Genomic DNA, 11,390 nt, shown 5'->3' with positions numbered 1-11,390 from the left:
GGAAGAAGTAACACAGCCAGAGCAATGCTTTAGAAAAATCACTTTGGCAGCTGAGTAAAAGAAGGATTAGAGCAGGGAAAAGACTTCAAAGCAGGGAGAGCAATCAGTGAGTGAAAAAGCATTTAAGAAGCGTTCAGTACATGCTGGGCAGTGTGCTAAGCAGTGCCCATTGTGCTAGTCCAGGTGACTGGGTAATGAGGGCCTGCACAAGGATAGTGGCGGTGTCAGAGAAGAGAAGGAAAGACATTGTGAAAGCAGAAACAACCAAATTTGGCAACAGATTGGACATCTGGAGTGAGAGTACAGAGTCCAGAATGACAACAAGGCCGCAAACCTGGGAAACTGGCAGGATGATGGCAGTGCCCTCAACAATAATGGCTAAGAGAGGCAGGTAGGTGGTTCAGAGGATAGAGCAATGGCCCTGGAGCCAGGAGGACCCGAGTTCACATCTGACTTAGACCCCTGACATTTACTAGCTGTGTGACCTTGGGCAAGTCATTTAATCCCAACTGCCTCCAAAAAAAACCAACACGATAATGGTAGAGTTTGGAAGGGAGGAAGGTTTTGGGGAAAACATAATGAGATCTGTTTTGGGCATACTGAGTTTGAGATGCATATGAGACACCCAGCTTGAAACATCCAATGGTAGCTGGTGATATGGGACTAGAGGTCAGCAAAAGGTATTATACTGGTATCCCCAGCAGCCAGTACAATACATGGCACAAAGCAAGCATAGAACTACTTGTTGATTGGCTGACCACCCTCTCTTAGCTACTCATTCCTCTTTTGGCCAGTATGACACTGCTCTCTTTGGCCACTCTGCCCAGTCTGACAACTTCTTGGCCGGCTCAGCCTTCACTTCCTGCCCTCTAAGCTGAGGTTCTGTCCAAGGCCTCCTTTCTTCACTTGACTCCTCCTTAGCTACTACCATGGTTTCAATGATGATCTACATTCAGATGCCTTCCTAATCTATATAGCTAAGCCCACACTGATTACCAAATAAATACCTGCTAGATATTACCTCAACATCACATCAACATTTCAAGTTCAACTGTGCAAAATAAAACTCATCAGTCCTCCTAAACCCATCCTTTTTACCCAATTTCTTATTTCTCTCCTGGTACACTGCTTCACAAAGTCAGTCATCTTGAACCATTCCCTCTTCCTTACTCTCCAGTCACCAGTTCCTCATGATCCCACACCACCTAGCAGAGCCATCCCCTTTTCTTGCCTCACAGGGCCTCTACCTCCACTCAGGGCCTTAGCAGCTCTTGCCTGAATTATTCTACCAGCTTGTTAGCTGCCTTCCCTGCTTCCAGGGGCTTTCCTCACACAGCTGCCAAAGCAACTGTCCTCTGACCACATCAGTTCTGCCCCAAAGCCTTGGTGGAAGCTTGCTGCAGCCTTCCTTCCTCATTGGATACAGGATTCAACCTAAACTTCTCAGCCTGCCGCTTAGTGCTCTCCACAAGACACCTCCAACCTGCCTTTCCAGCCTCCATTCCTACAGAACAGTGAACGAGAGCTAACACAAACATACCTTACTCCTTGACAGCCAGCAACACTCCTGCTCTCCGCTGACCTGTTTTGATGAGCGAGCAGGACCAGACACTGACTATCTGCTCCTTAGGAAGTGAGCATCACATGGACCTTCCCCTTGCTGCTGTGAATAATGGGACAATCTACTGCCCCCGGCTCCTCTCAGGAGCCCTAGGATTCTGGGTCATAGGCTGCTTCAGCTGAATTTCTCTTTCCTGGCTTTCATTCCCTCCTCCCTCATCCCCACCTGTATCAACCCCATCCCTCTCATGGCCCTAACCTCACTCCTCTTCCCTTACTTACAGAGGCAGCTAGCTGGCACAGTCAATAAGATTGAAGGTCTTGGGAGTCAGAGAGACCCAAGTTCAAATCCTGCCTCAGACATTTACTAGCTATGTGACCCTGGGCAAGTCACTTAACAGCTGTCTACCTCAATTTCCCCATCTGCAAAATGAAGATAATAAAAGCACTTACTTCCCAGGGTTGTTGTGAGGTTTAAATGAGATAATACTTGTAAAAGACTCTGCAAACCTTAAAGTGCTGTATAAATACTAGCTATTAGTAGCTACTATGTTGAAGCAGCTACATAGTACATTCAATAGAGCACTGGGACTGAAGTCTAGAAGATCTGAGTTCAAATCTTGCCTCAGACACTGCTTATTAGCTGTAAGAACCTGAGCAAGTCACTTAACCTCTATCTTCCTCACTTTCCTTGTCTGTAAAATGATGTTGTTGTGAGGACCCATATTTACAAACTGTTTTGCAAACTTGTAAAAAGCACCATATAGGGGTGGCTAGGTGGCACAGTGAACAGAGCACCAGCCCTGGAGTCAGGAGGACCTGAGCTCAAATCTGGCCTCAGACACTTAACACTTACTAGCCGTGTGACCTTGGGCAAGTCACTTAACCCCAATTGCCCTACTTTACCCCCTCCAAGGAGCAAAAAGAAAAATCTAAAAAAAAAGCACCATATAAATACTGTTATTATTCTTTTCCTTCCACTTAGCCCTAGGAAACCCTCCATTCTATCAATGACAAACTGTTTTTTGGGATTGGATCTGTTGCTTTCTCCCCTTCCCACTCCACCAAAACCCTTCTGTAAGTGTCCTGTGTTTAATTGCACACTCCCCCCTCCCCCCACCACAGAATGATCTGTGAAGGTGGGGAATATTTTGTCTTTGTCTCTTTCCAGCATTTAGTACAGTACCTGGCATACAGTAGATGCTTAAAAAATGCTTCTTGCCTTACTGAGCTAAGGGTCCTTCCCCCATTTGGGGCAGGTAAGTGGCAGAGTAGATAGAGCAAGAGCCCTGGAGTCAGAAAGACCAGAGTTCAAATCTGGTCTCAGACACTTACTAGCTGTATGACCCTGGGCAAGTCACTTAACCCCAACTGCCTCAGAGAAAAAATCCTTTTCCTTCATGAATTCCCCCTCCAGCTAACTGGCCTTGCTCTGAGGTGACCAGGTAGCCAGCACTCTCTTTCAAAAACAATAACTCCTTCTCTGGACTAGGCATATCAACAATTCTATTTCCTTTAACCTGATCTCATGTTACCTAGCTTCTATTCCCTTTGAGTAGCGTAGAGAATGGATAGAGAAGCCCTGGGCTCAAGTCTGGCTGTGTGACCCTGGCCAAGTCACCTAACCTCAGTACACCTGGGAACTCTTTGAGGCTCTAAGTCATCAAAAAAAGTTGCCCACTTGCATGGATCTGAGGAATTCCTTCCCCCAGGCACTTTGTATACTCTTGAGATCATTGCGATTTTTTTCCTCTGAGTCTTCTGAGTGTCTCTCTTTTGACACATTTGATCACCAACCCTGAATTCAATTCTCTACTAGTGGCTTAAGCACAAGAAGAGCTCATGGTGGGCTTCCTGCTCCTTGCAGGCAGTCCTCTGAAAACAATGGTATGGATTTTCCCCATATTTATGAATCTGTGATCAATTTGTAGTTAAGGTTGAGAAAACGCATGGACTGGAGGCAACTGAAGTCTGGAAGGCCACCCAGCACAATGCCTTCCCACTCACCAGAACTACACAAAGCACTTTTCTCAGGTCTGGCTATATGCTCTTTCTGTTTTCCTTGAAAAGTTAGGGAATAGAAGCAGATGCTTCTGACTTGGATGAATGCCTCAGAGACCTAACACACCCCCCCAAAAGCTTTCTTGCCATGGGGCCCACCATCCTGTGAAATGAAACGACCACTGTTCAGTCCCTGGATTCTGCCCCCACGGTCCCTAAACAAACTCGGGGGAAAGGAAGCCTTGAAGCAACAGGAGCCAGTGTCTTCTCCATCCCTTATGGCAAGTTGGCCGCTCAGCTTTGCATATCAAGACTGAGTCACCAATTGGCATGAAACCTCCCCATAGCAAGCTCCTCTAATTGGCAGAGAAACCAAATTCTTCCTTCCTTGTGGTAGAAGGTCATCCACAAAGATGGGAGAGAATTTGTTTTAGTATAAATTGAAGAATGACATGAGAAGAGTTGCTCTGAGAAAGGTAAAGCCTTACTTTTAAAAACACATGATGGAATTTGGCATTTAAGGGATCACCAATTTATTACTGGAGTAAGGAGACCTATATTTTAGGCCTCTGCCACTTATCTGTTGTGTAACCTTGTACCAATCCATCTCCTCCCTGGGTCTCAGTTTCCTCCTCTGCAAAATGAAAGGTTTGGACTCAATGGCCTGTGGATTCTATGTGTGACCTTGGACAAGTCCCTTCCCCAACCTGGGCTTCAGTTTCCTCTGTAAAATGAAGGGGAATGGACTAGATGGCCTCTGAGGGCCCTTTCTGCTCTAGAGCTAGGATCCTATGTGTGACCTTGAACAAGTCCCTGCCACAGCTTGGGCCCCAGTTTCCTCAGCTATAAAATGAGGGCTGGCCTCTGAGGGCCCTTCCTTTGATAAGGTCATTTTCTGGCACTAAAGTAATTTTTTCCATGACAGTTTCAGGAATTAGTAAAGATAGGCAGAAATCATACCTCAATTATACAATAACTCACAGGGGCAGGCACTAGAAAAGCACCAAGGGAAATACTTTTCCAGTGGTGCACACTTTGCCATTCCAGTCTAACACAGAAGGCATCTGAGAGTTGGTGAAACTTCCCAAAAGACGCCCAAGTACCACAGCCAATAACTCTTATTACTAGAGGCAAGATGTTCAATGCACAGAAAAATGAAAAGAACATGGAAATAACAGAAAGAGCTCAGAGAACATGGTGGCAATTAATCACTTCACTGCCTCCTCATTATTATCTATAATGATTTCTCCAAGGCAAAATACCCCCAAAAAAGGATCAATTCCAAAAGATGGCATCTCAGATACTAACCCAGGGCATAACAGCGCTGTCAGCAAAACATTCGTCTTCCACTTTCCACCTCGAAATGCTGAGGAAGAAATGGGAAAAGGCGTCATTACTCAAGAAACCTGATGAAGCTATTTTCCCAATATTTTATAGTGACAAAGGTACCATTTCATTCCCATAGCTATACCACAATTCCCCTATTGACTTCTAATGTGAAAAATGCTATTTAAGGCCCTTTAATCCCGACATTGAACATGCCAAGTAAGTGGAATAAGGCTGGCTACACTCACTCTTATACATCTTAGCAGACACGTAGCCGGCAGGAGTTCCCAGCAGGACCCACAGTACGACTGCACAGGTCATTAATGCACCTCGATTGGCAGGTGAAAGAAACCCAAGGCAAGCTAAAACTAAAGGCATGAAAAAAGAATATTCAACCAGCGAAAATAATCACTTTGCAATTACACAGTGCTTTATAGTAAATTAAGTGTAACTCGATTAGGATTTCACGTTATAAGCAACAGCAACAAAGGATAGTCTCAGGGGGCTGATAAGTGAGTGGTACTTCAAACAAATTATAATAATTTAACTCACCTCTCACCATTTTGGGGGGTTAGGAAAAGTAGGATTTTTAAAGAAAAGCGAGGCAAGTTTTGAAATTGAATGAGTTTCAAATTTTTACTTTGGAGGTTCAAATTTACATAAAATATTTCCCCAGTGGAACCCCTAGGCAATATCATAAATTCCAGTGATATTTTACCTTTCTCAAAAAGTTAAAAGAGAAATTCAGACGTGAGAAAAAAGAGGAAAAAAATCAGTGGAGGAATAATGGTGACCAAAAGACTAATCCTCTTTGAATCCAAAGAAAAGACAAGCCTAAGCAACAAGACAAAAATCAGAACTGCTATCCAAAAACCTAGGAGGGAGAAGAGAGAAGACGACAAAGAGAAGGTGGGTGCAGAAGGCATTTCCCCCTTTTTTTGTATTAGGCCCTACTATAGCCCTCCACAAAAATGGCAAGTTTCTCTTTGGGCTTACAAATTAAGGGATTTTGAGATCTTCTAATCACAGGTCCACCACAGAGGGCATTCCACTGATATTTAAACAGACTTTTTAAAAGAGTTAAGCTAAGAAATGAAAGTAAACATACAGCCACATTTAGCTACATTTAGCTAAGCCTAAAAGTCAATAGTTTCAGTTTTATGATAAACAGTATGCAAAAATGAATCAATCACAAGAAATGGTTCATCAGTTTTTACATCATTACATGTATCCTAATTGTGTCCGAGTCATATGGGTTTCACTTTTTTAAAAAGGACTCATTTATCATATTACTTGCCTTCTCAATGGGTGGGAAGGGGGTGGAGAGAGCCTGAAAGTATATATTAAAAAATAAAAAATATTTTAAAAGAACTCTTAATAACTATATTTTTAAACATCTTATTTGGTACTTTTAATGTTCAATGATAGTATTTTATTTCACTTATTTCATATTTATAACATTTTCTATAAGAAAACAGGATAATCGAAGCATTTTTTTAAAATGCAGAAAAGACAAGGATGGACAGAAGGAAACATATATAAACCTGGCAATCTGGAAAGTAACATGCTAAATTTAGCATATACTTTGAAAAAAACATACCACAAAATTGTAATGTGTGGTTTAACACACAGACCACTTTTCCTGTTTTGCTTTGTTTTCCTTTTGGGGGGAATGTTTGTTAAATTCAGGAAAAAAGGTTTTTTTAAGTCTATCACTTCCCCAGAGTCTAACAATATTACTAGGAAGGAAGGAAGGAAGAAAGGAAGGAAAAGAAGGAAGGAAGGAAGAAAGGAAGAAAGGAAGGAAGGAAGGAAGGAAGGAAGGAAGGAAGGAAGGAAGGAAGGAAGGAAGGAAGGAAGGAAGGAAAGAAGGAAGGAGGGAGGAAGGGAGGGAGGGAGGGAGGGAGGGAGGGAAGAAGGAAAAGAAGAAGGAATATCCACCACTGGATATTCAGGAGCTGTGACAAAAGTCTACTTCTGATACTATTTCTAAGAAAGTCAATTTCCAAATGCTACTCACATAATGTAATAAAGGTCATAATGAAAATTTGTGTTCCCTGACCCAGGAACACAGCCAGCAACATTGCCTTCTTTGGAGGCCTAAAGACATCTCCATGAACCAACTTCCAACCAAACTCCTCTTGGGCATCTTCCTACACACGTGAGAGAAAATGTCTTTGATAAATATTCAAGTTGCTGCCTTAGAAATTTGGCATGCATTTGATTCTGAAAATTACGTGAAACTAAATCTTCCTCCAAAGACAGATAAACTGGAAACAAGTGTCTCATTAGCCATAAAATTAGTGATGGAAAGGGACCAAAAGTATCACTGAGCACATTTCTCTAATTTTACAGATAAAGAAACTGAGGCCCCTAAATGCTGGGGAGGAGGGAACTTGCCCAGGGTTATATGGCTATTAAGTGGATGAGCTGAGACCAGAACCCTGGGCTCTCAAGTCCCAGACTTGCACCATAACATGTTGTCACTTCCACTAGAACTTGGCATCAATTTTGAATGCTAGGTAGAGCACATTAACTAAACAAAGCCTAGAATAACAATTTTGTTTTTCTGATGAAGCACAACCCATCGTGTGCCATAATGACATACTAAAGGAATTAAAGGTAACAACACATCTGTTCCCCCCACTGATCTTTTTTTAAATTAAATTTCGAGAATTTTTTTTCAATTAACAAGAATCTGTTTTCTCTGGCTCCCACCTCTTCACCCCACCCTCTACCAACTGAACAAAAAAAAAAAAAAAGAAAACCTTTGTAACAAATGCACATAAAGTAAAGCAAAGTCCCATACTGGCTGTGTACAAAAGTCTAGGCCTCATTGTGCATCTGGAGTCCAGAGGTGAGTAGCACGCTTCCGCCCACCCCTGCTGCTCTTTCAGACAAATGAAAACTATAAGGCTCTACAGGTAATTACAAGAGTCAAAAAGTAAAAACAGAAGCTTATTTTCATCGAACCAAATACCTAGTGCTCTACCTCTCTCCATATCTGCACAAATTAACCTAGCAGGCTTAACTGTGCTATTTCTGTAAAGCAATATTCTTTCAATTGTCTATGACCTACGACCCTCTGAAAACCTAATGACACCCACCAAGTAGTTGTTTATGTATAATCAAGTCTCCACAGATTTGCTTCAATCTGGACATTTTTATCTATTCAGCTCCAAGGCATTGTTTGAGACTCACAATTTACTCATCGCCCCCAAGGTAAACAAAGATTATGAACATCATTTAAAATTCCTGTGTAACTAGTGCATGCTGGGTAGTAATGAAGGCATTCTACTCTAAAGACAAAGATCACATAGTTTCCTGGTTCCTAGGAAAATTGACACGGCAGAATCTTATTCAATAACATTCATGCAGGCTTTACTTACAGCTGAACCAATCTGATTGTATCTTGCAATATCTTTATGGAGAGTTCTTAGTAAAATCATGGCCACCATTCCAGATAAGAAAAGAACAATAACGAGGGAGTTCATTATACTATAAGTAAAAAAAAAAAAAATCTCATCTTAATTTCTTATTTTCTACATTAAAAACAAAACAAAAAACAACAGAAGTTTGTGAAAAGGAAAGACATTGAGTCAGTTTTCCTGGGTTTTGGTACACAATTTTTTCATAGACCTGTAATCTTATGGATGTAGAAAGCACCAGTGAAGAAATTCCCTTTCCCAAGGTAGATCAACAATTGATTGGCAGTTGATATTTTGGGCGGGGGAGAGTGAGGGGGGGAGTGGGGGGGGGCGGCCAGGACCCAGGGACTTGAACCCAGGCCTCTTCTTCCTGACTCTGAGCCATACCTTCAACCTTTGTTAGGGTTAAACCTAAGTTTGATATCTATTGCTAGACATACAATTTCAAGTTTTGTCACAAAAAGTCATATGAAAGGAGATGCCTGAGTATATGAAACTGTCTGCCTAAGGGGAACAAAAAACTACCTCCTTTTTTTTAAGTGAATCTGCATCCTTGGTTATATTAATGGAGAGAAAACCCTTAAAAAAAAGATATAAGGGGAGGTAGGGAAGGAAGAAGGGAGAGAATTTGGAACTCAAAGACTTCTAAAAGCAAATGTTAAAAATTGCCTTTACATGTAACTGGGGGAAAATAAAACACTAAATAACAAAAAAAAAAAACTGCTGAAAAAAAGATATAAAAGCTGTTTCTTGAAGGAATCCTTTGATCAAAAGAGGTTAATTGGATTCACCCAATACCACCCAAATTTGCTGGCATACATGAGTGAGGGTTCAAGACACTAACCAGGAAATGACCACTCTACTCCTGGGGTTCTCAAATTTACTCAGTCCACAGACTCATTCTGCAGGGCCACGGCCCTGCGGCCTATTTTCCCTACCAACTTCTATTTGCTGGTTTATAAAAACCTTCAGCAGAATTAGGGGAAGCTTAGTATTGCTTTCTGAGACACACAAACATAAGGATCCTAAGAACAAGAGCTGTCGGCAAATGAAGACGTCCATCCATCAGGCTGAGCTCAAAGCCAAAGCAGTCACTGGTACGGCATCAATACTGGCAGCCCACAGGCCAGCTGCAAGCACTGGCCTCCGAGAACTACTCTGGACAGGTGGTTTACCATTCAAATCAAAGAGCATAGCAAAACAGCTCTAGGGCACCACTAAACAGAAGGCTTCCAAGGGGATGGGTCACCACTTACCAAGGGAAGGGGAAGAAGGAAGGAGGGAAGTGGTTGTCTTCTCTCAAAGGCCAGACACAAAGAACTAGAGTCTTTGATAACAGGGCTACCCAAGAGGAAACAGAGCTGGGCCAGGGAGGTGGCAAAAAGTAGGTAACCTCTTTATGCCAAGACAGAACAATGGCATTTCTGCCACATGTCCAGGCAGTGAGCAGCCAGTGTATGTATTGAAGTGGAATAGAGAATTCAATTGTACCTGTGTGTAAGCCTGGCCCTTCCTACTTCTATTGACAAGGAAAAAGGGAGAAGAGAGCAAGGACTCTCTGAGACAGACTGTGCCCCTCTCTGTGCCAATATGCTTTGCTGACACACTGACCTTTATGGGAAGGGAGCTAGAAGAGCAGATGATATGAATGCCCCCTCTCCAGGCCCTCCTGCTCTCCTTGTCCCACCCTAGATGGCAAATTGAGGCAGCTCTAGAATCCCAGGTCAATTACCATTATTTGGGAGTAGTCTACAATAACACTCGACCTTCAGTTCAGCTGAACCTAATCACCTGTAGGAGACTACTCCTACCAAAAGGGTAGGAGACACTGTACAGATATAGAAACATATATTATTGTGGATATATAGTGGATATTATACATACAAAAGTCCCAGAGCCTAGATTCTTCAATCCATTTTTGCTGCTTTACTCTCCAGATTTGAATCCTGGGTCCTATCTATCTAGCTTCTACAGGCCTTACCCTCAAAAGTCTAGGCCAGACCACTTTGCAGTGTATACCACAGGTCACATGACAGCATTCTTATAATCCTCCATTCACAGAAGTCCCCCTCAACTACTATGTTGTGGATTATAGCCGAGACCAGATGTCCCATGGGGAAAACAGAAGACAGTTTCTCTGCCCTTCTCGATTCATTCTTTTCCTGACTCTGGGTGTAGTTTTCCAGTCTTCCATGTCAAGTTAAAAATCTCTACCAGTCTCTGAGGTTTATATTGCATTCCCTCCAGATTTCTGAACTCCCTAAAAGAATGGTTCTTATCCCAGGATCTGTGAAATTGTTTTTAAAAAATATTTTGGTAAGTGTATTTCAAATGTAATTGGTTTCCTTTGTAATCCTGTGTTTTAGTTTATGCATTTAAAAACATTATTCTGAGAAAAGGTCAACAGGCTTACCCAGACTGCTAAGAGGTGCATGGTGCAACCATGGTCAAGAAAACTCTTGCCTTAATGGGAAATATACCTGTGAAATTTCCACTCTGAAGCGCTGTTTTCTCTGTCACAGAAAACTTACCTAAACCATTGGATGTTGGTATGAGGCATGGACTCCAAAATGTAATCCCATCGAGATGCCCATTTAATGTTATTGTTCTCCTAAAACAGACATATGAAGCCATATGACGAACCATGGACCCATCTTCTATTAGTGACAACTGTCAGATGCAACTTGCAAAAACAACTTGGCATTATTTTGGCTTCTAATCCATTCTATGCCATTCAGCAGAGGAATGGGTCTGGCCCTTTGAGTTATATATTTGTGCACTGCATAGGTGAGTCAGGGCTGAAGGGAAGAGCCTGAACTGTGAGTAAAATCTGGAGTTTTCATATTTGAAAACCAGGGTAAAGTGCAACTTCCTGTATGTCAACTCTTGATTGGTTTGTCTAATGGAACCTGTCTCCTAGCTATTCACATCTGACATTAGTGCGCCCTTCTGATAATATTTCCAAGCATTACTGTTTAAAAAACGGAGTCACTTGATCACAACAAGGCAGCTTTTCTCCTGAATATCTGTTGCCACACTGTTTGCATGTGCCTCCATTGACAAGGCTCCTACTAG

At 42.2% G+C, this 11,390-nt stretch overlaps 1 protein-coding gene across 1 annotated transcript in view; it reads right to left on the bottom strand.

Moving 5' to 3' along the window:
• LOC138150707 (transmembrane 9 superfamily member 2-like) overlaps nucleotides 1–11,390 on the bottom strand; it is a 77,941-nt gene that overhangs the window by 21,674 nt on the left and 44,877 nt on the right. The window contains exons 8-12 of the mRNA XM_069074158.1: nucleotides 10,847–10,926; nucleotides 8,277–8,385; nucleotides 6,908–7,040; nucleotides 5,136–5,255; nucleotides 4,870–4,927 (exon numbers count right to left, since the gene is read on the bottom strand). Of these exons, the coding sequence (XP_068930259.1) occupies nucleotides 4,870–4,927; nucleotides 5,136–5,255; nucleotides 6,908–7,040; nucleotides 8,277–8,385; nucleotides 10,847–10,926 (500 nt within the window). The remainder of the gene's footprint in view (nucleotides 1–4,869; nucleotides 4,928–5,135; nucleotides 5,256–6,907; nucleotides 7,041–8,276; nucleotides 8,386–10,846; nucleotides 10,927–11,390) is intronic.

Source organism: Petaurus breviceps, unplaced genomic scaffold, assembly GCF_028583685.1.
Source record: "Petaurus breviceps papuanus isolate PSGF00001 unplaced genomic scaffold, PetGlider_PUasm1.0 90881, whole genome shotgun sequence".
NCBI lineage: Eukaryota > Metazoa > Chordata > Mammalia > Diprotodontia > Petauridae > Petaurus > Petaurus breviceps.
The sequence above is the reverse complement of the archived record's forward strand: the minus strand, read 5'-3'. Positions and strand labels throughout refer to the sequence as shown.